Source organism: Megalobrama amblycephala, linkage group LG2 (assembly GCF_018812025.1).
Source record: "Megalobrama amblycephala isolate DHTTF-2021 linkage group LG2, ASM1881202v1, whole genome shotgun sequence".
Lineage (NCBI taxonomy): Eukaryota > Metazoa > Chordata > Actinopteri > Cypriniformes > Xenocyprididae > Megalobrama > Megalobrama amblycephala.
Window position 1 is genome coordinate 62,244,343 of NC_063045.1, and position 25,098 is coordinate 62,269,440.

The 25,098-nt window shown below is 35.2% G+C and overlaps 1 protein-coding gene across 5 annotated transcripts; it reads right to left on the minus strand.

Moving 5' to 3' along the window:
- Nucleotides 1-1,724: 1,724 nt before the first annotated feature.
- On the minus strand, nt 1,725-25,098 carry npffr1l3 (neuropeptide FF receptor 1 like 3). Of its 5 annotated transcripts, none has more exons than XM_048181375.1 (8): nt 24,988-25,098; nt 21,396-21,545; nt 20,774-21,107; nt 15,254-15,353; nt 13,386-14,500; nt 2,962-3,146; nt 2,086-2,103; nt 1,742-1,856 (listed from the first exon to the last, which is right to left on the minus strand). In XM_048181375.1, exons 3-5 carry the CDS (start codon nt 21,090-21,092, stop codon nt 13,561-13,563), a joined length of 1,359 nt encoding a protein of 452 aa, XP_048037332.1. In that variant the 5' UTR covers nt 21,093-21,107; nt 21,396-21,545; nt 24,988-25,098; the 3' UTR covers nt 1,742-1,856; nt 2,086-2,103; nt 2,962-3,146; nt 13,386-13,560. The 5 variants fall into 5 exon arrangements, with proteins under 5 accessions (XP_048037331.1, XP_048037332.1, XP_048037330.1 ...); XM_048181373.1 differs by having other exon boundaries at nt 21,396-21,596; XM_048181376.1 differs by lacking the exon at nt 21,396-21,545 and having other exon boundaries at nt 20,774-21,102.

Consider the following 25,098-nt stretch of genomic DNA (forward strand, 5'->3'; position numbering starts at 1 on the left):
TTGCGAGAAAAAAAGTCAGAATTGTGAGATAAAAAGTCGCAATTACCTTTTTTATTTTTTTATTTAGTGGCGGATACAAGCTTCCATAAAAAAGTCCCCATTGAAACCCATTAAAACTGCAATTTTTTAATCCAAGAGTTATTTAACTATAAAATGATGCAGTCTTTATTAATATGCTTTCATTCTGTTGGCAAATTTTTACTATTTTTTTAGCAGATGTTGCCATTTCCCCAGGTTTGGCTAATAAAGCAAATACCCACTTTATTCCTGTCTTCTTCTTCTGCATATTATAGAGCCAATTGGATAAATTATGCAGCTATAATTGTGTGGGTGTGTTGGTAAGGATGTCAGAGTGTGGTTTGTATGTGTGTAATAAAAAATTGTGTGTGGGTTTAATATTTGAGAGAGAAAAATCACAAATCCAATCTAATGGGGAAAATCTGGTACTGCGCCCAAACAAAATCTTACTGAAAGCTCATTTTTTGAGATATCAACCTCAAATTTGGAACACAACTTGTTTCAATTTACGGCTTTGATTTTTTTTAGCAACTTTTGCATTCAACATGTTTTATAAAATATGTATTTTATATAAAAATTTGCTTTCCTCTATAACTATAACTTTTGTTTCACTTTTTTAAAACTTTTTTTACTTTAACAGTAATCGACCAAAGGGTCTTCTTTAAAATGAGACCAAACTTAAGTCTGACAGTTTTTTTGACATGGACATTTTTATCCTCTAAGGACCTCAAAGTAGCTTTTTTAATTGATGCATAAGGGTTAAAGAACCTTTCAGTCATTTTTTTTTTTTTTTAGAAGAAGATTTTAGTAATATTAAGAGACTTTTTCCACGATAAAGAACATTTTGTGCATTTGAAAGGTTTCGTGGATGTTAAAGGTTCTTCATGGAACCTTCGATGCCAATAACAAACCATTATTTTTCTTTTTTAAGACATAAAGAAAGTTCTTTAGCTAGAAAAAGTGATTCCTGTACAAATACAAATAAATACTGGAAAACCGGATGCAAATAAAAAACAAGAAGTAAGGGTTGGGACTCTTGAATGTACTGTATGTTCTTCCCCAAAAACTGATGGAAATTTTTTTGCAACTAAATCTGTAGCATCACATTCTGGCTAATTTGACCTTGCAATCTGAATTTAATGTTAACTATTAACTTTTATGAGCCACTTCCTTTTAACAAATTAGTGAAAATAATTTGGAAAGCATTTGCAAACTTGGTTTATTTGTATTTTATTACAGTGAAGCTGCTTTAAAACATACAGTATATAAATGACAAGCTACAAAAATAGTTCAAAACAACAGCAGTGTTACAAAACAACCACTAGGCGTCAGTGTAAAGTCATGCAATGTGATGCAGGTCTATTCTTTTAATAATATTATAAGTTTGATGAAATGAAGTGTATTCAAGAGAGTTTCAAAGAGCACAATAAGGGCTAATTAAGGGCTGGATTGCTGTGATTGGAAAATCATAACCAGCTCGCACATTAGCACAATTTTTCCTGATGCTTGATTTGAACGCTTGATTAAGCCTCGCTGCAGGTGGCTGATAGCGGCATTTATTGTGCTTTTCTGTCGCTTCTTTCTGTATATACAGCATCAGAGAGACACGGTATAGACGCATTCATCCGCAACAGCCGTGCAGTGATAACCATGGAGTGGTTTTGAAATAAGTTGCAAAATTTACGCCACGACGGAAAAACAGTGATGCCAATTATCTCAGCGGGGAGGGTTTAATCGCAGGATTGACAGCAATACACCGCTGACTTTACACCCTTTTATTCAGACTCCAGCTGTGCTGCTCCTGACAGCCGGAGAGATTCTCCAACATCCAGCTAAAGCTATAGATAGACAGACAGAGCAAACAAAGGGTTCCGTCATGTAGAGAACCTTATAGGGTTTCCCACTATGAGATCATTTTATGGATTTCGTTTTAATGAATATTTACTTTAATCAAATTTTATGAAATAAACAGCCTGTAAACATGCTTTATCCATAGAAAAGAGTTCTATATGGAAAGAGTGAGGAATATTTCACCCAAAAATGAAAATTCTGGCATTGTTTACAAACCTGTTTGGTGTCATTCTTCTGTGAAACACAAAAGGAGACATTTTGAAGAAACTTTTTATAATGCAACAAAATTAAACTTTGTGATTTTGAACTTTTGCAATCAAAATTTCAGGCCTAAATAAATTTCAATTAATGCAACCCAACCCTTAATCTTTCCATGCGTATTTGTCAGACATACGTAAATGAAACTGGTCAGATTTCTGCGCTCAGAAAAAAATCATGGTATAGTTTATAATCAACTATTTGCATCTCTTTGATTCAGCTCAAAAATAGTTTTCAAAATGCATTTATTAGAATCAGCATAAATTTGTTTGTTGTGAAAACAATTACATTTATTTAGTTAAAAAGCATGAACATGGCTCAAATATGGCTACACTGTAAAAAAAATTCAGATAACATAATATTTTGAGCTTCTGTTGATTAAATCAGTCTCCTTCATTGTATTAACTCAAATTTTTAATTTCAATGAACTCAAAATTTTAAGGCAACCGGGCAACTTACTTTTTTTAAGTTAAACCAACAATTCTTTTTTACAGTGTAACTGTGGAACAAGCAATATTCAATTAGTAAAAATGTATGAGATTAAAACAAATTGGATTTACTGATGATAAATATAAACTTATTGTGTAAAACACATTCAGTTTATTAGTATATTACAAAAATCTGAACCGTTTCATTCATGAATGACTGACAAATATGCATCACTTTAAGTGTATTAGTTTATATTAAAACTGTATATGTAATATAATCTCTTACATTCCACATAAAAACATAACAGCATACAGGTTTTAGTATGACATAACTGTTGATTATTTTCAATTTGGGGTGAACAGTTCCTTAAGTATAATAGCTAATGATTGTGTCTTTCTGACTCACCTCTTGTTTGTAAAAAAATAAATCAGTTTATCGTGACCTGAGCCAAATGGACGGTTCTTCAGACTTTGATTTGTGCAATCATATGATTTACAGCTGCATGAGTCCATCAGACACAGCCATGTCTATCTGCTGACCGCTGACAGCACATTCTGTCCTTCAGCAATGAGCGATTAACCCTGTAAAGCCTGACATATGAAATAATAGTCTGAAATAGAACAGTATTGAATATTCAAGAAGTTTATGTTTTATGTTAAATATCATATTTGATCCATCAGTGGCTCATATAGTCTAATATAGTGAGAATATGGAGGAAAAAACAGCTCAGTTTTATTCAGAGGCCCAAACTGAGCAAAAATATGCATCTTTATAACAGTATAGCAGATACTTACATAAAATGCATATAAATATTTGTCTTAATAGGATATTTAAATGCTTAGTTTTATGATCAAAGCTCGGTAGTTTTAATACATGCAATACAATGAGATATAAACCTTCCTCAAATTACACATTTCACATTTAACCCTTTGTGAAACTGTTTTAGATATTCAAAAAATGTAATTTATTTTTCTATCAAGTTTATAAAAATACTTCATAAGTGTGCATTTGGTTCACACTCATCTTTGTAAAAACAGTCGTCATATTTCTCATGAAAATAATTGCCACTGTATTTACAACAATCAGTGTTTATAATCTTAAAGGCTCTGTTGTTTTGCATGCTGGCAGTCATGGGCCGTGACGCCTCAAAGAGAGATGGCTGGAAGTAAACGGCAGAGACTATTATTCAGCTCACCTGCAGGGAAATGAGTCACTTACTCGAGGGACAATAAGACTGTGTGTGGCGACAGCAGAGGCCTTTCATCCCGGTCACTGTATGAGATGTGACATTCACACACACACACACAAATATATATATATATATATATATACGTACACACAGCTTGTTTCTGCCACAGAAAAAATAAAAAAGGAAATTGCGACTTTATCACAATTCTTTTGAGACTTTTTGTTGATATAACTTGCAATTGTGAAAAAAGGATCAGAATTGTGAGATAAAAAGTACCAATTATGACTTAATTACTTAGTTAATTGCGACTTTTTAATCACAATTCTGACATCCCAACAATTGCGAATTTATATCTCAATTCTGAGAAAAAGCAAGATACAGTATAGACGCAATTCAGAATTTTTTGTCACAATTACGAGTTTATATCACACAAATCTGACTTTATAACTCACAATTCCAAGTTCATATCTCACAATTCAGTGAAAAAGGTCAGAAATGTGAAAACTCGCAATTGCGGAAAAAAAATGGTGAGAAAAAGTTGCAATTATTTTTCTATTCTGTGGCAGAAACAAGCTTCCATATTGACGACCCCTACAGACCATTATAGGGTTAGTTCAGCCAAAAATAAAATTTCTGTCATTAATTACTCACCCTCATGTCGTTCCACACCTGTAAGACCTTCATTCATCTTCAGAACACAAATTAAGATATTTTTGATGAAATCCGAGAGACTCGTCCATAGACAGCAATATAATCAACACTTTCAAGGTCCAGAAAGGAACTAAAGACATCGTTAAAACAGTCATGTGACTGCAGTGGTTCAACCTTAATGTTATGAAGAGACGAGAATACTTTTTGTGCGCAAAAACAAAACAAAAATAACCACTTTATTCAACAATTTGTTTTAAGGATAAAAAAAACCTTGGATTTCATGAAAAATATCTTAATTTGTTCTGAAGATGAACGAAGGTGTGGAGTAATTCATGACAGAAATTTCCTTTTTGGGTGAACTAACCCTTTATGACAAAATATCCAATTACAAACAACATATTTCTGCACACTATCCTGATTTAATGTTATTTAAACATTATTATACATAGTTTAGTTTAGATTTCAACACTTCAATTAATAACCACAGATATTTCTGCAATATTTTCACTGATTTATTTAATTTTACAATGCATCACACAATTTTACACTTCAGTTTAAACAATTTAATACAATTTACAAATGTACATATAAATCACAATGAAAGTGTGAGGAATCTATCAATTTTTCCACCGTGTTAAAGAGTCTAAAATCGTTTGGATAATCAAAGCAGACGCACCATGAACCTGTATGAGGATTATTCCTCAGTTAAAGTTCTCTTATACGAACTGTCAGTCTTGTAAGTAACGCAACAGCAAGACAAACAACATCCAAAAATAAAAGCGTGACATGGTTCACATCAGTGACCTGCAGGATATTACATCACTGCAAGCGCTGAAAGAGCCAATATCACACACTGTACAAGAAAACTTCAAAACAAATGAAATCATATGAAAATCTCATAATGTCCTTCATAGAGTGAAGTTTCACTCAGATTAATGCCGCAGTGTTTCATGATAAATGACTGACTTCATGTGCCATTTTCTTTTTCACATTTCACAGTAATATCAAAATTAAAGTGTATAAAAAAATCACTTTCATATCTGAAATTCTGCCCTATACAGATCAATCTTACTCAGCATTACATTTTCAGCTCAAATTGCCAAAGAATATATTTTAAGTCAACATGAAACAGCTCATTTACTTCTATAATGTGATGTATTTGGTAAACGGGTTATATAATGACAACAAAAAAAGTAGGACATTGATTTTAAATCAATCATAATCTTGAATCAGAATAACTTGCAGCATCTCTTCTCTGATGAGGGCGGGGCAACCTGTCACTCACATGAGATCCACCAATAGCAAACCAAAACCATCCAATCAACAGACAAAATCAAGCTCCGCCCTACATTTGTTCTTGTTCCAGAAGCGTTTCACTCAGATATATACATCACAGTAGAGAAGATTATCCTGACTTCCCTTTCATGATGACTTTAATGAGTTGTCTGTAAATGACAGCAGAAGGTGTAGCTTCAGATAAACACTGAAAACACATCTGCGGCTCTGAGGACACTCGATTTTCATCTCCAGGTACGTAAACAGAGTAATCCTTCATATTCCAGCATATTCCTGCTGGTCAAGATTCAAGAACACCAGCAGCTTCATCTCTCATGGGAAATTATGACTTTCAGCCGTGAGGGAGGAACACAGCGGTGTAATTTGCTGCAGGTGTATGTAGTTTTCCTGTAATTTTCTTGGAAATTGTTCCGTCGTAAATAGGTCTATTGTTTTCCTATAGTGAAGGAGAACAATTCGTTTCACTCCTTAAATGTCAGCTCTCACATACAGTATTTCCCCGTAAGGCTAAATGATGAAATGCCTCACATGTGTTTCCAGGCAGATGATATTTATAATCTGATGCAGAGACAATCATTAAGGAATATCTTCTCTAATTAACACTCATGATTAATTCATAAAACTAACCAGAACTGTTACAAATGACAATATGCACAACACCAGATTATGATGTCTGATGGTTGCTACACCGCTGATACATACATTTTAATGAGATTCACACAAAATCACACTTATTTTACACAATATTATTTACTCTATTTCATTAGGCTTTGTCTACATTAATCTGGATATATTTGAAAGCGGCATTTTCATTATAAAACGCTCTCCATCCAGACCAGCGTTTTCAAGAGTTTTCCAAAAGTTGCTCGTCCGCACTGAAACATCGTATATTGCAAAAAAATGTGTAAAACATAATAAAAGCTCACCAAGTCGGTAACAAGATTAAATATTTTCTCTCACTATTCTTATGGCACAACATTTTATTAAGAAAATATCCCACTACTTGCTGTAATGTTCAGGTCGCACACACAGGAATGCAATGTGAAGACTGTACTAACAGTTATTTTTAACAACACTATGAAAATTAGCACGCACAACAATGCCAGTATAACCATACACTCTTAGAAGAAAACGTTCTATTTAGAATCTTAAAGGGTTCCGTCAGGCGCTTCATATGTAGAACCTTTTCCCATCATGGGATCATTTTATGGATTTAGTTTTAAATAATTCCTTTTGTTTTAATACATTCTTAATTGTAATAAATAGTTTATGAATTAAACAGCTCGTAAACATACTTTATAACTAGAAAATTTTGAAATAACCTATTAAAGGTGCCCAAGAATGCTTTTTCACAAGATGTAATATAAGTCTAAGGTGTCTCATGAATGTGTCTGTGAAGTTTCAGCTCAAAATACCCCATAGATTTTTTATTTTTTATTTTTTTTAACTGCCTATTTTGGGGCATCATTAAATATGCACTGATTTTGGCAGCGCGCCGCCACTTTAATTCGCGTGCTCCCTGCCACACAAGCTCTCGACTATATTACAGTGCATTTACAAAGTTCACACAGCTAATATAACCCTCAAATGGATCTTTACAAGATGTCATGCATGCTGCATGCATGCTTCGAATTATGTGAGTAAAGTATTTATTTTGATTTTTACATTTGATTCTGTATGAGTTTGAGGCTGTGCTCTGTGGCTAACGGCTAATGCTACACTGTTGGAGAGATTTATAAAGAATGAAGTTGTGTTTATGAATTATACAGACTGCACGTTTAAAAATGAAAATAGTGACGGCTCTTGTCTCTGTGAATACAGTAAGAAACGATGGTAACTTTAACCACATTTAACAGTACATTAGCAACATGCTAATGAAACATTTAGAAAGACAATTTACAAATATCACTAAAAATATCATGCTATCATGGATCATGTCAGTTATTATTGCTCCATCTGCCATTTTTCGCTGTTGTTCTTGCCGGCTTACCTAGTCTGATGATTCAGCTGTGCACAGATCCAGACGTTAATACTGGCTGCCCTTGTGTAATGGCTTGAATATGGGCTGGCATATATGCAAATACTGGGGTCGTACATTTTTATGATCCCGACTGTTACGTAACAGTCAGTGTTATGTTGAGATACGCGTGTTTTCCGGAAGTCTTTTAAACAAATGAGATTTACATAAGAAGGAGGAAGCAATGGGGTTTGAAACTCAATGTATGACTTTTCCATGTACTGAACTCTTGTTATTCAACTATGCCGAGGTAAATTCAAATTTTGATTCTAGGGCACCTTTAAACATGAAAGTATGCAATCATTTAAGACATTTCTCCTTACATAGAACCTTTTCGGCATAAACAGTCCTTTAAAGTTGAGTCAAGAACCCTAGAGTTATATATAGAACCCCACTGAAGAGTTCTTTAAAATCGAGTCAAGAACCCTAGAGTTCTATATAGAACCCCACTGAAGAGTTCTTTAAAATCGAGTCAAGAACCCTAGGGTTCTATATAGAACCCCACTGAAGAGTTCTTTAAAATCGAGTCAAGAACCCTAGAGTTCTATATAGAACCCCACTGAAGAGTTCTTTAAAATCGAGTCAAGAACCCTAGAGTTCTATATAGAACCCCACTGAAGAGTTCTTTAAAATCGAGTCAAGAACCCTAGAGTTCTATATAGAACCCCACTGAAGAGTTCTTTAAAATCGAGTCAAGAACCCTAGAGTTCTATATAGAACCCCACTGAAGAGTTCTTTAAAATCGAGTCAAGAACACTGAAGAGTTCTTTAAAATCGAGTCAAGAACCCTAGGGTTCTATATAGAACCCCACTGAAGAGTTCTTTAAAATCGAGTCAAGAACCCTAGAGTTCTATATAGAACCCCACTGAAGGGTTCTTTAAAATCGAGTCAAGAACCCTAGAGTTCTATATAGAACCCCACTGAAGAGTTCTTTAAAATCGAGTCAAGAACCCTAGAGTTCTATATAGAACCCCACTGAAGAGTTCTTTAAAATCGAGTCAAGAATCCTAGAGTTCTATATAGAACCCCACTGAAGGGTTCTTTAAAATCGAGTCAAGAACCCTAGAGTTCTATATAGAAACCCACTGAAGAGTTCTTTAAAATCGAGTCAAGAATCCTAGAGTTCTATATAGAACCCCACTGAAGAGTTCTTTAAAATCGAGTCAAGAACCCTAGAGTTCTATATAGAACCCCACTGAAGAGTTCTTTAAAATCGAGTCAAGAACCCTAGAGTTCTATATAGAACCCCACTGAAGCGTTCTTTAAAATCGAGTCAAGAACCCTAGAGTTCTATATAGAACCCCACTGAAGCGTTCTTTAAAATCGAGTCAGGAACCCTAGAGTTCTATATAGAACCCCACTGAAGAGTTCTTTAAAATCGAGTCAAGAACCCTAGAGTTCTATATAGAACCCCACTGAAGTGTCTTTAAAATCGAGTCAAGGACCCTAGAGTTCTATATAGAACCCCACTGAAGAATTCTTTAAAATCGAGTCAAGAACCATAGAGTTTTATATAGAACCCCACTGAAGTGTTCTTTAAAATCGAGTCAAGAACCCTAGAGTTCTATATAGAACCCCACTGAAGAGTTCTTTAAAATCGAGTCAAAAACCCTAGAGTTCTATATAGAACCCCACTGAAGCGTTCTTTAAAATCGAGTCAAGAACCCTAGAGTTCTATATAGAACCCCACTGAAGAGTTCTTTAAAATCGAGTCAAAAACCCTAGAGTTTTATATAGAACCCCACTGAAGCGTTCTTTAAAATCGAGTCAAGAACCCTAGAGTTCTATATAGAACCCCACTGAAGAGTTCTTTAAAATCGAGTCAAGAACCCTAGAGTTCTATATAGAACTCCACTGAAGCATTCTTTAAATAAAGTGTTCTTTAAAATCAAGTCAAGAATCCAACTGAAGGGTTTTTTTAAATCAGATTTTGCAGGCTCTGTTGTTTTCCCTCTCTTAGTGATCTTCAGTCGGCTCCTGTTGAAGATAGGATTTTACAGCTGAACACTGTTCTTGCATCTAATTTGGATTCTTTTGCTCCCTTGAAGTCTCTCAGTGTCTCTTTTGCTCGTTCTGCCCCTTGCTATAATGATGACATGCGTTCTAAGAAAACAGCTTGCCGTAAATTGGAGCGCAAGTGGCGTGACTCAGGTCTGAATGTATTTTATCAGTCTTGGAAAGGCCACTTGGGGGAATATAGAGCTGAAATTGAGTCTGCAAGATCTGTTTATTTTTCTCAGATTATAGATAGCAATCAAAGTAATCCTATACATCTCTTTCACACTATAAACAGACTTCTCAAAGTTAATGTTGGCACTTCTCTACCTGTCTCAAATCAGTTGTGCAATGATTTTCTTCATTTCTTTAGTTCTAAAATTGATAACGTTTATAAACTTATTCATGCTGCACCTGTCTCTTCTACATTATGCTTGTCTATTTTCTCTGGCACATCCCTTTCTACCTCAAATTGACTCTGAGCTGCTCACTAGGGAGGTATTACGTATGAAAGTCATCACTTGCTTACTTGACCCCCTCCCTACAAGCTTGTTTAAATCTTGTTTGGATTCATTGTGCCCTGCTGTTGTCAGCATTGTCAATGATTCCCTGCGTACTGGTGTTGTACCAGCAGCATTGAAAACTGTTGCTGTAATACCTGTTCCAAAAAAGCATAATGTCGATTTGGATAACTTAAATAATTATCGTCCTATATCAAATCTTTCTCTTCTTGCAAAAATTCTTGAACGTGTTGTGGCTTTGCAGCTACACAGTCATCTTACAGTAAATAAACTTTTTGAACCCCTTGACTGGCTTTCGAAAATTTCATAGTACTGAGACAGCCTTGGTCAAGGTCACCAATGATCTGTTAACCCACTGGAGTCTGAGGCTGATTTGGGGCCCTGGAGAAGTTTTGACATGCCTTACCATTTGTGCTTTTTTCAGTTGTTCATAAACATATTAAGTGTCATTACACTGTATTCAGCATAAACTAGGCTACCATAATATGTGAGGAACATGTAGATGTTTGTATTTTTTACGGAATAACGTTTACGCGTGGTTACTGAAAAAACAAAAACTTAAGTCACTGAAATAATGCCAAAAAATAATATTAAATCTGTGTTCACAAGACTTCTGGGTATTTGAGGTTGTAGACTAGAATTTTTGCTTCAAAATGATGTAAAAAATTATTCTGCCTACTCGTTCATATAAAACAATATAGATATTTAAATTTTTAAGACACTTTTTGTCAAGACACACAGTATGCGTGGAGGCGTGAATCTTCATGAATAATGCTGTGATTCGCACCTGAGAAGACAAAAGATCCACATAATTACCTGCATAATGAGCTCTTTCAGTCAGGAAGGATATGTGAAAAAACCCTCTGTGATCATGTCTCAAGCTCATCATGCTGTATATCAAACATACAGAAAAAACAGCAATACTGGGAAATATCATTACAATTTAAAATAATGGTTTTCTATTATATACTTTAAAATATAATGTATTTCTGTGATTCAAAGTGTCTGAACATTCATGTTACCTCTATGGCATTTTATATAGCCTTTTAGCTTAAAAGCATGCACATTTGGAGAAATATTGATGGATTCTCATATGTTTATGTCAATTTTCTATACAGAGGAATAATATTTATTCTATATTTATTGTCATTACTATGAGAGCTGGATACTGTGTTTTCAATTCATACTTGCAGCCGGAGGGCACTCTGTGCACCTTTAGTCCACAAATGCCTCCTAATGAAGAACAGGCATACCTTGTGACATTCCAGGAACTATCAGAGGCTTCCAAATAGCGCTCGCTCCGTGGGCGTGGCCGAATTAGCGGATAATGAGCTGAATCACGGGTGTCTGACATGGCTCTCTTTTCATTCAGATTACATAAACAGAGAATATTTGCTTTTGATTTGACTTACACGATTTAAAACCTGACATTTCAACGTTTCTTTAGACATAAGTCTCATTTTTTGTGATTAGTATTCACTAAGTTACTGTTCATTTTCTGAGAACTATCAGATTGGACTTTAGAGGGAGATAACGCATCATGTTAGCTTTCTTTATTTTGCAAAAACACATTTTGTTTTTACTCTGAGTGTACACAAATAAAAGAAGACATTTTATAGTTTCCATTGATATATTACTTATGTCTCTCTGACAAAAACTGACAGAGTATTTTAAGTCTGTTTTGCAGCAATGTGAAAAAAATGCAAAACGCGCCGGCGCGTTTCCAGACTCCAGAGAGTTAATAGCCTCAGATTCTGGTCAATCACAATCTGTTACTCAAGCATCTGGAAACTGGTCTTTGGTGTTTCTGGGACTGTTTTAACATGGTTTAGATCTTACCTTTCTGATCGTCAACAGTTTGTATGTATGAGTGGATTCCGGTCTGTGACCGGCTTTGTCTGTACGGGTGTTCCTCAAGGTTCAATCTTAGGCCCCTTACTTTTTAGCATTTACATATTTCCACTTGGATTACTTTTAAGATCACTTGGGCTTAATTATCACTTTTATGCAGACGATACTTAAATTTATATTCACTCTAAGCCTAGTCAAAATTTGGACCTTCTTTTTTTAACACATTGTATTTCCGACATAAAAACATGGATGCCCCAAAACTTTTTGTGTCTCAATAGTGATAAGACAGAGGTCTTGCTTATTGGCACCTCTCATCAGCTTCATAAAGCTGGTTCACTATTTTTAAACATCTTTTGACTCTCATGTTCAGTACACTGTATAGAACTCCTTTTTCATCTCAGAAATATTGCTAGACTCCGCTCTTTATTATCGGTTTCTGTGACTGAAAGGCTTATTAATACTTTTGTGTTTTCCCACATTGACTATTGCAACGCACTTCTGGCTGGGGTTCCTAAATCCACACTTAACAAACTGCAATGTGGACAAAATTCAGCTGAAGGATCCTGACCGGAGTCAGGAGAAATGAGCATATTACACCAATTCTCAAGTCCTTGCACTGGCTTCCGGTCAGGTTCCGAGTTGATTTTCAAGTCCTCATGCTTACATATAAGGCACTGCATGGTCTGGCCCCCCAGTATCTGTCTGCACTTTTAACCTTATACACACCCAAGCATCATTTACGCTCCTCTCAAGCTGGTCTATCGGCAGTCCCACAGACAAGGCTGCGTTCTGTAGGGGATAGGGCCTTCTCATCCTATGCTCCTAGGCTTTGGAATGCACTCCCTCCTCACATCAGAGATGCACAGAATTTAAATATTTTCTTATTTAAAAACTCATTTTTTAGGGTAGCTTTTTCTTGATCGTCTTGATTTTTATTTTTGTATATATATTGATTTTTATGTGTGTATATGTATAACTTGTTCTATATAGAACCCTACTGAAAAGTTCTTTAAAATCAAGTCAAGAACCCTAGCGTTCTATATAGAACCCTACTGAAGAGTTCTTTAGGGTTCTTGACTTGATTTTAGAGTTCTATATAGAACCCTACTGAATGGTTCTTTATAATCGAGTCAAGAACCCTAGAGTTCTGAATAGAACTCCAGTGAAGCATTCTTTAAAATTCTATAAGAGTTCTATATAGAACCCAACTGAACCTTTTTTCTAAGAGTGTAAATATCTATGGGTACAATATGCATTACATTACCAAACTTTACCAAAATACGTCATTGTTTTCAAATACCTACGTACCTAAATACGGCAAAATAGCTTCAGCGTGGATGGAAGGCCAAAGGCCAAGATGCGTTTTTGAATGTATCTGGATTAATGTAGACGTTGACTGTTTTTTAATCCACTGTCATGTCAGTCAACAGACACGGCCAATAATTGTCTGCCGATCAAACTGATGCATCAGTCTGATGTGGTTTCAAAGCTCCCAGGCATTATATATTTTACCTCCTGCTTTCTCAATCTCTTGAAAGTGAATTTCCCTTTTAATAGACATGCCGCCATTTCCTCCTTCAGCCTTGGTGTCCATCGACACGCTCCTGTGCTCGAGCTCCAGGCGAACGCAGCCTGTAAGGTCGCTCTCGGTGAAGATCTGGTTCGTCCGTGTGCCCAGACTGAGTGGATTGCCGCTAACAGCCGTATTCAACGGGCTACAGCCGTGACTTCCAACTCTGGGCTGTTTAATGCTGAATCGTCTCTTCTTTCGGCTGCGGTAACATGCCTGCTGTTGACACGCGGCCTGGAAGCCTCTCTTAAAGTTCTCATTGAAGTAGCCATAGATAATGGGATTGACGCTGGAATTGGAGAAGGCCAGCCAGTGAGAGAGAGGGAAAACATAGCTGGTCAGAAGCTCCAGACTGTCCTCGTCTGGACGGGCGTAATCAGTCAGCAGCATGAGCGTCCACAGCGGCAGCCAGGACAGCATGAACAGCAGGGCCACCACAATCAGCATCTTAATCACTCGAATCTTTCTCTGAGACACAGGACATTTCTCCTGCGAAGGAATATCGTGCTGCTCGGCGCTGGCCAGGACCGCCGTGGTGTACAGCTTGGCCCCGATGCGGCCGTACATGAGCATGATGAGCGCCAGGGGAATCACGTATATGTGCACGAACAGGACCGTCGTGTACACCTTCCTCATCTCTGGGTCAGGCCAGGTCTCGTAGCAGGAGTACAGCGGGTACGTGCGGTTGTGGTTGTCACCATGAACCATGAAATGATCTTTTTCTTGCTCAACGGTCAACATTAACACTGAGGGAAACATTATGGTGAGCGCGAGCAGCCAGATCGTTCCTATCGATACCTTCGCGACAAAGAGCGTAAGTTTGGGCTTGAACGGGTAAACGATGCAGCGAAACCTGAGTTTCAGATGAGGAGAAAACACATATGGGGTCATTAACCCAGATGTTATGTTTTCTAGAGCTCAAAATGATTTATATATAAATAACAATAATCCGAGCAGAGCAAACTTAAACATATACAATTACGTTGCACTTGAGCTTTTTTGGGTGAGCTTTGATGATAATTCACCCATGAAAATATTGCAGTATTATATATACTGTATATACACAAAACATTCTCTAAAATTAAGCCTTATTTTATTTTTATTTTATATATATTTTTAGCCCTGCTAAATAAATTGAATAGCTAATGGTGACATTTATTATAAAAGGTTTGTGTAAAGATTGTTTTAAGCTCACTTAAATTAAAAGTCATATTTTAAATCCTACTGACTGTTACAAATGATGGCATTTGGAATTCAATTATACTGTAATGTTGAATAGCCATAATTACTCATTTCATCCCCAGAAACTGGGGGAAGAAATCCATTAATAGAGACATCAGTAGCAGTATTGGTGATACTGACCTTCATAGTATTCAATAAAAAGATGCCATTAAACAAATATTTAAAATAAATCGTCATTGTGTTGATTTGGATATTCAATGTGAAATTTTTAAAATATAAAAATATATTAAAAATATCAATGTTAGGTGTGATTAATCAATTAATTAGTTCATTTTTTAACATATTAAATCACTTGACAACACCACTGCTCTATTATTTCCCTTATTGGTTATTTCATTTCATTCTCAAAATTATTAACACTTACCTGTCCACAGCAATAGCAACTAATGTGAAAACAGACGCACAGACTGACATTCCTTGTACCAGACCACTCAGTTTGCATATTGTGTTGCTGAAAGGCCATCCTGATGGAGACAAAAACATGATCAGGTTAAAGACATTAATCCGGATACATTTGAAGCATTTTCCAACAGTTGCTTGTCTAGGGCTGGGTAAAAAAATATTGATTTCTCGATATTAATCGATTCTCATTTTTACAAACCGATATTGATTCTTAAATCCCAAGAATCGATTAGTCTAGTCTGTTTTCAGTTGATGAATGAGCAGAATATGTAGCTCCTCCCATCCAATAAATCGCAACAATATTTGTGCTTTGTTACTTTTGATATGAAGCAAAGTCTCAGTTTTTTAAATGACGTCCATCTTATTATGAGATTCAAAAAATAAATACTGTTTTGGCGCTGTTTAATGTGGCGTGACAGATCGCTTTAGCACCTCAGTTAAAGTCAAGTCAAGTCACCTTTATTTATATAGCACTTTTTACAATGCAGATTGTGTCAAAGCAGCTTTACATTGATAACTGGTGCATAAATTTTGGCTGCACAGCAGCTCTTCAAGAATAGTGTCAATGCAGGCAGATCAGAAGCACTGTTGAATAAATGTCAAGAATACTGTTGAATATCAAATGTCAAGTCAAATGTCAAGAGAAGCATGTGATCATCCCCTCCTCAGTTTTAATACAGTTACAGCGCGGAATAAACATGCATGAACATCTGAAGGTATGTTAAAATATACAGTACAACTTACTGAAATCCGTATCATGTCTCGTGTAATCGCTCAATCAGTGCTTCAACCTCGGAAAGACTCAATAAAACAGCTTGTAAATATTGTCACGTGACGTCACATTTACCTCAGAAAAACATATTCAGTGACCATAAACTCATTCGTCAGCTAGAAAAGTGAACTCCAGAATGATAAATATAGCTATGCACCGTTACATATTCATTATAATTTTTAATGTTCTTTAATATTTAATGCATGTTTGAATAAATCAGTTATGACAGCCGCGATTTAAATGTTTATATTTTAAAAAAAACAAATTGGAGTAGAAATATGATTATGTAATTCTAAACTTATTTATTATAAAAACATCATTGAGTGTAATTTAAGTGTTTGTATATAATTAAGTTAATTTAACCTTCAATATTATTATAGTAGTACCAGCTGACTCCCATGTGTAGTTTACAGCATTAGTTGAGAGATTTTATTCCTCGAGAAAATTTGCCATGTGCTGAAACTGAAATACTACATCCAAAATAATCGATAACGAATCGAATCGAAATCATAATCGAATTGAATCGTGAAAATTGTGACAATAACCAGCCCTATGCTTGTCTACACAGAAACTATGAAATAATAATATAAAAATAATAAAAGCTCCCTGAGATGATACAGATGAAATTCTCATGCTATATTTTTTAGAAGCCAGCTTCATTGACGATATCGTCAGAAGTTATATAATACACCACGTGTGTCAGAATGATGATTTATGACCATAATTTGTCCACCTGTCCTCAAACTGACTGGTCAGTGGTTGTCAAATATGTTTTATGGGTGAATTTATGAGTCTGTCACCCCTGATTGACAGACCAGTGGCTGTCAATGACTGTTTTATGGTTCGATTTATAACTCAGTGTCACAGATTGGCAGGTCATCGAGTGTCAGTCAGATTTAGGGTTAGATGGATTTATAGTTAGATATATGGGTGTATTTATGTGGGTTATATCTCACCAAAGATTGCTCCTCTTCTGGCTCCTTCCAGTCTGTTGGGGGAAACTGTGACCATGATTCCTTTGATTATTGGGGTATCCAATGCTTTGCTATATCGAACAAAGTCTTTATGGTATCGATATGATGTTTAACAGGTGATTACAGTGAGCAGAATACAGTTGTGAATGAACTCTGCAGGTATGATTCAACTATAATATCTATTTTCAACTTTATACATATCGATGTGTATAAAGGAATGTGTTATGATTCTGGATTTAAATATTGTTTCCACCAGCAGTTTTGGTGTCTGATGTGAATCAAATTCATACTTTTTGGGTCGCTATTTTTAGTGTTTGTTTAAATGATTTTTATCATAAATTAACTCTTTCAGGCAAGAAGTCTGGGGGACAATTGCATGTAAAGGCCAAACTTCACACTCCTGCTGCGGTATCTGGAATATCCGATCCGATCGGTAAGTGGTTCTGTGTATCGTTGGTTAATATATTTCTCTCATGATGTTAAAAATTATAATCACTCATACACAATTACACCCCTAGGGCATATAAGAGATGTTGTTAATGCTATACAACCACCCACTGCGTTTGCTGACGATATGCGTACCGGCGGTATTAAGAGGAAAGAGACCGGGTCAGGATCAGAACCGCAATCTGATGAAATCTGCGTGACACCCATCACCCCTGAGCGAAAACGTCAGAGAGAATTGCATGGTATGTATACTGAGAAATGTACATAAATACTAATTTAAGATTAAAAAAAAAAGTTTTTCGTTATCTTGTCATGTCTGTTACACTCAAACGTTTTTATTTTCCACAGAATCCTCCGCAGTTGTGCCAAGCGTGGATAATGCAGAGCTCTGGGATGATGCGATGATGAGCGTTTCTGATGCACCTCAAGCAGTAAACCACGGTCCGGAGAACATCGCTCATGTGTCTGCTTCAGATCGTGATGCATTACCTTCCAGACAAGACAAATACAAGAACGAGGGGCAAAACACTGACCTGATCCTGGAACACATGATTGCTTTAAGAGCACAGAATGAGCTATTACATCAAGAAGTGAACACTCTCATCAATGGATGTCGGGAGATTAGAGCACACAATGAGCTATTATGTCAACTACTGAACACTTTCATCACCGAAAGGCAGGAGGATAGAGCGATGCTCGAATTGTTGTTAAAAAATCAAATCACGGCTGCAGAGGATCGACGGAGGGATAGACAGAGTTTACATGTTGGTTTTATTATTATTACTTATTTGGTTCATTTGAACATGGCTGTAAAGAATTTAAAGAATAATAAAGAATAATAAAGACATATTTATGTTTATTTTCAAATAAAGAACAGTTTTAAATAGGCTTTTAACATTTGGTTAAATCATACGAATTTTCATTTTACTAAAGTGAAAAGATTTTCACATGCTAAGGATCAGATTTAAATAAAATAAACCCCCCAATTTGTGTAAAGTATTTTAAGGACCCCAAGAATCAATTATTTTATTGATATGCTTTATTTGGATGAGGAATAATTGGTAATACTTTAAAATAAGGTTCATTTATTAACATTAGTTAAAATAAAATAATAATGAGCAAAACATTTGTTACTGTACTTGTTAATCTTTGTTAACATTAGATAATAAAAATACAGCTGTTCATAGTTTGTTGACGTTACTTCACAGTGCATTAACTAATGTTAAAAAATTCAACTCTTGATTTTAACCCATATAGGATATTTGGGGTCTTTTTAGACCCCAAACGACGTTGGCTAAAATAAAAAAAAATGTTCTATTTGTCCAAATGACATGAAACTTTGTACAGTTGTTCACACTTTCTAGATCTACAAATAAAAAAAATGAAGTGATATCTTGTTTTTATGTTAGTGTAGCCAAAAAAAAAAAAATCACACTCAGGGTCTTTGGGGTCTCCAGAGACCCCAGGCAACAAAATGTAATTTTGTAACAAAATAATTGTTTTTTAAAAAACTATGTAATGTAATTTTACTCTGTTTATTAATGTTTTTACTTCATATTTGTGCAGTTTTTGGAGGATTTATCATATCTTTTAAATTTACATAAATAAATGAATAAATATCTTTTTTAAATAGGTTTTTAAGCAAAAACAGCTTTTTATGTAAAATTCACTTTATAATAGACCCACATTTCTAACTTTCATTCATGGGGATAACATGGATAATTTGACATGGTTTAGTGTGAGATTTTTGTCCATCTTTTGGAAAATGCAGTTTTAAAAGTAAAAAATGATCACTTTATCCAGTAGATGCTGCAGAGCTCCACTATTTGCTGTTTGACTGACTGAAAGACATCTTTACACAAGTATTTTCAGCTGGATTCATATCTAAATATTATTGTGACAATAAAAGTGACTTTTTGTCAAAGTTTAGCATTTTTTGTAATGAAAAAAAAAAAAAAAGTTTTTCAATATTGTTAAATTATGATGAGACCCGCTTAGAAAATGGACAAAATTCATCCTCAGGATCAACATTTTTGAAAAACTTTTTTTTTTTTTCAGTACAAAAAAATGCTAAACTTTGACAAAAAGTACCTTTTTATTGTCATAATTGTGATTTCATAATATTTAGATATGAATCCAGCTGAAAATACTTGTGTAAAGATGTCTTTCAGTCAGTCAAACAGCACATAGTGGAGCTCTGCAGCATCTGCTGGATAAAGTGATCATTTTTTACTTTTAAAACTGCATTTTCCAAAAGATGGACAAAAATCTCACACTAAACCATGTCAGATTATCCATGTTATCCCCATGAATGAAAGTTAGAAATGTGGGTCTTTTATAAAGTGAATTTTACATAAAAAGATGTTTTTGTATAAAAACCTATTTAAAAAAATATTTATTTATTTATATAAATTTAAAAAATATGATAAATCCTCCAAAAACGACACAAATATGAAGTAAAAACATTAATAAACAGAGTAAAATTACATTTGTTTTTTAAAAAACAATTATTTTGTTACAAAATTACATTTTGTTGCCTGGAGACCCTTAAAGACCCTGAGTGTACTTTCCAAACGAAGACCGCACAAGGGTTAATTATGTATTAGTAAATGTTGAAATGAACATTATTAACAAAGATTAATAAAGGCTGCAGTTCATTTTTAGTTTGTGTTAACTAATGAACCTTATTGTGAAGTGTTACAGAATAATTTTATAATAGTAGACCTAACATCTGTTAACAAACACAGTAAAACACATTCTAACAGACACGCCAACTACATCACAGCAGGAAGCAGATAGGAGAAAAACTCGGACCCTGCCGAGGTGTCGATCTGAAATGCAAACATGAGTGAAATCACTCGCTCAGCATGATTTCAGATAGACAGAGTTCTGTGGTGCTGCTCTCTATCTTTAATATTTCAGATGAAACGGCAATGATTTTGACACTGAGGTGTCGACATAACGTAAACTTGCTTGGGTGACTCTCACCCCAATAATCAAAGGAATCATGGTCACAGTTTCCCCCAACAGACTGGAAGGAGATTAAGTAGAGAGATTTAGATAAAGGAGTCCTTTATCTGAAGCCCCTCCTTCTGAAAAGCACAATGTGCTCTGATTGGTCAGCTGGAGCAGTGTGTAGTGATTGGTGTTTGGGAAATGTCCCGCCCCTTACCATAACCGCCAGTTTCAACACACTACTAACTAACTCAACCAGGCCCCGCCCCCTTATATCGTTCACATTTCAGAAACTATATTTTACAATCTCTACGTTTCTCTCGTGATCTCTCACCTGTGATGAGGTTGTCTACTAATGTCGTGGGAATGCAAAAGATCCCGACCAGCAGGTCGCTGACGGCCAGATTCAGGATGAAGATGTTGGTCACGGTTCTCATGTGCCGGTTCCTCAGGACTATCACACAAACCAGACCGTTTCCCATCAGGCACAGCAGGAAGATGAACAGATACGCCAGCGTGAACAGCGCGGCCGTCGGCAGTGAATGCTGGTAATAAGGAAACAGGATGACGCCCACCGTTGTGCTGGAGTTGGTGCTGTTGGTCTGGTTGGTGCAGGAGACGAGATCTGAGGCAGTGTCCCAGAATCCCTCCATGAATGCACAGCTATTCTGGGAACACACACAAAATGGAACAAACTTAAATATTTTTGCTTCAGTTTTAGTACTAATACTAGTGAAAACTTAAAATCCCTTGAATAAAAATTAAACGCGATTGACAGAGCAGCGTTCAGCACTTGCTTCCAGCAATAACTTAATAAAATAAACTATATGGAAGCCCATTTCCACCACATAAGAAAAAAAATCATGCTTTGGTAAATCATAATAGTTATGTCATAACTATGACAAAAAGTTGAAATTATGACAATAAAAAAATCATACTTATGACTTAGTGATTACCTGCGTCTGTCCTTCTTCAGGTCAAGTCATACATTCGTGAAAAAGATCAGTTGTCAGAAGATGAAAGCGATATCTTTGTTGTAGTGTCCTTTCAAAGTTTAAGGGGATTTCCCATGACTGGCATCAGCACTGAATCAATGCCACTGATCTCTATGAAGTGAAACATCAGCTTCAGCAGGACTCAGGTGACGTCGATTGAGCCTTATAAAGTGATGCTCAAAGTTAATACAATTAATTTCAACACATTGTTTCATTCATGAATGAGTATGACAGCTTGTTTCTGCCACTAAATAAAAAAATAAAAAAGGTAATTGCAACTTTTATCTAAGTCTTTTATAAAGTCAGAATGGTGAGATATAAACTCGCAATTCTGACTTTTTTTCTCAGAACTGTGAGATATAAAGTTATAAAGTTATAAAGTCAGAATTGCGTGTTATAAACTCGCAATTGCGTCTTATAAATATAAGTTTATATCATGCAATTCGGACTTTATAACTCACAGTTCTGAGAAAAAAAGTCAGAATTGCGATTTATAAAGTCAGAATTGTGAGATATAAACTCACAATTGCGAGTTATAAAGTCCGAATTGCATGATAAGACGCAATTGTGCATTAATATCATGCAATTCGGACTTTATAACTCGCACGTCAGTCTTTTTTCACTCACAATTGGACATTATAACACGAAATTCTGAGAAAAAAGTCGCAATTACCGTTTTTATTTTTATTTCATGGCGGAAACATGATTTGTGGTATTACTTTATCTGAAAATCGGGATCAGAATTGGCCGGTCATGATGACAAGAAATCGGTAGTCAGTAAATCAGCTGCAAAAATTCTAATCGGAGCATCCCTACTTAGTATGTAAAGGGGTGATTCAATGCGATTTCACTTTTTTAATTTTAGTTAGTGTGTAATGTTGCTGCTTGAGCATAAACAGCAGTGCTTCCCACACATAGACTTTACTTGGGCGGGCCGCCCAAGTATATTTGGAGACACATTTTTGCTTTTATTATTTTTATCCTCTTATACTTTTATATCCGCACAAGATAATGAAACCATCCGCGATGGAATAACTAGTCATTTTGTACCTGCTCATTATGTGTGCGTCAGAACTGTTTACTCCCGCTAACGTTCAAACAAGCGCTGCATGTTGCAAAGTCACAAGGCGGCGCTGTTGCGCGTTCTACAAGCTCACGCAACAGTGCCTCAGACTACTTCAAAGTGATTCTCAATCAATGAAAAGCGCAGATTTATGCCAAGCGATTGCTAATGAACTCAAGTTGATGAATTACTACAAAGTCTACTTCATGGTCTTTATATAAAATGTTTTAGACGATTGTAAGAATCTGAAGGATCAGCCTGCAATAGTACAGACATTTCAAAATAAGAGTCCCGGTGTATTTCTGGCTTGTTTATAATTAAAAGTCACATGCTAAGTTTTTTCTTTTTCTTTTGACCATTATTGGTATTTTGGTTACACAATAAATTGTATTTAATTTGATTTCCATTTAATTCATAGTAAATTATTGTAGTCTCCCCCACAGGAAGAAAAGACTAAGAACATTATTTGACACATATATTATTCATTTTATAAATTTTACTAGTACAATCTGTGTCCCATTCACTGAGAGAGACACTATATGACAACAAGGAGAACATAGGAAAAGGTGAACCATTTAAATGCTGTAATTTTGCATAATTTACAATGCATAATGCATAATATTAGTATGTAATTAAATGTAATATGCTATGTAATTAAAATTAATTTCAATAAATAAAAATACTGTTAAAAATCACACATTATTTGTTTGTCACATGTAGTAGACCATTTTTGTGCCGTGGGCAATAGGAGGATTTTTCGCCCGGCTACCACCGCAAGTATATTTCAAACCTGTGGGAAGCACTGAACAGTATCTGCAAAGTTACAGCGCTGAAAGTTCAATGCAATGCAATGCAAAGTTATGGCAGTTTTATGCCTACAAAAACAACCGGTTTGGACTACAACAAGCTTCTTCCCGGGTTGGTGACATCATAAACCCTGCAAAACACGCCCCCGGAAGTTAAACAAGCTGTTCATATGGCCGAGGAAACAGAGGTGTAGAATAACGGTAAAATATATGAAAAATACAGCGTTTTCAAAAAAACGAAGCATGTTAAACTGTGCCCCAAAAACACAATCAAGCCTAGAAAATAAAACACTGAACCACCCCTTTAAAATTAGGATTTTTTTATGTTATAATTTTGACTGTTTTGTCATCCTATGTCAATTATGACTTTTGTCAATTTCAACTTTTTATGTTATAATGACTTTCTATGCCAAAATTTCAACTTTTTGTCATAATTATGACTTTTTAAGTCATACATTTCATTTTAGTATGTCATAATTCTGACTTAGTATGTACATTCTGACTTTTCATTTCATAATTATGACTTAGTATGTCATCATTTCTACTTTTTATGTCATAATTCTCTCATAATTCTCAAAAAAAAAAAAAAAAAAAAATTTATCATGAGGCAGAAGTGGGCTTCCATGCAAAAGAGACCCAGCATGATGCTGATCAATATTCTGTGTTCATGTCCCTTACAAGCAGATATAAAGCACAATGACAATAATGCATGAGATGTGTTAAATGTTGCCCTGAAATAAACATTCATTCAATCTGTTTCTGCATTAAAATCTTTCCTATACTCATCACATCTGAGGTCTATGAGCTGAACTGATGATTTATAGTTAGAAAAACAATTAATTGTGGATTGAGGTCACATATATAAGGCATGTCTACTCTATATCTCAGCAATTATAAGGTTTTGAATCAAAAGTCCAATTACACAAATGCTTCTTTTCTCTAGCAGTGGCTGGTTTCAAACAACTGTCTTACATTTTTGTGAATTCTGTCCTCCAAACTAAAATTGCAATATCATCATCAACTTTTGGGCATCAGGTGAACATAATAAAATCAGGTTTACACTGTAAAATTAATTAAAATTTGAACTGGCAGCTTGTGTCCTTATAGTTTTATTATTGGGGCAAGATGTCACATGTGTTATATGTTGTAGTTTCTCATTGTTAACTGCAATTTATGTTGGCCAAAACATGGTTTGATTCTTTTTATATTACCTTTTCCCCATTTTGCTGTTTCATTAATTGTTTTACTGTTAGATTATCTGAAAAAAACAATAGGTTGTGCCCACTGTGACAACATGCCCCAAGATCATCCACATCGAATGAATGTCAATGTATGTTGTTTTTTTCCCAGGGCAATTAAATACCTAATAGCTTTTAGATAGCTTAAAAGATTTTAAGATTTTAAACTGTGGTACATAATATGTAAACACACTCAGAGAAATGTTCACTATGAGAAAAAAAAAAATGTGACAACTTGCCCCGATCTTACAAAGCACAAATCTCTCATCTTTTAGTTCGTATACAAATATTCGTTTTAACTCGCTCATGATGACAAAAAAATGATATATGAAGCTGCAGTGATTCACCTTTAGAACTTCACCTCAGGTGCAAGAACTGATAAAAGTAGCTTAAATACTTGATAACATTTTTGTTTTAATGGTTAATGTGAGTCAAAAAGGTCTTACCTTACTGTCCTTCAGCTCAACAGGTGAAATAAAGCCAGTGGTGGAGTGAAATGAGAATAAAAAGAGATCGATTATAATGGCGAGCTTCTCCAACAACTGCTTCACCTTCTC

Bases quoted from the DNA above. Each gene is read 5' to 3' on its own strand.
- npffr1l3 (XM_048181374.1), bottom strand. From the start codon at position 21,092: ATGGAGGGATTCTGGGACACTGCCTCAGATCTCGTCTCCTGCACCAAC. The intron at 15,354-20,773 runs GTGAGAGATCAC...TGTCTCCATCAG, and splicing joins AGTAGACAACCTCATCACAG to GATGGCCTTTCAGCAACACA. The intron at 14,501-15,253 runs GTAAGTGTTAAT...TCTGAAACTCAG, and splicing joins GTTGCTATTGCTGTGGACAG to GTTTCGCTGCATCGTTTACC.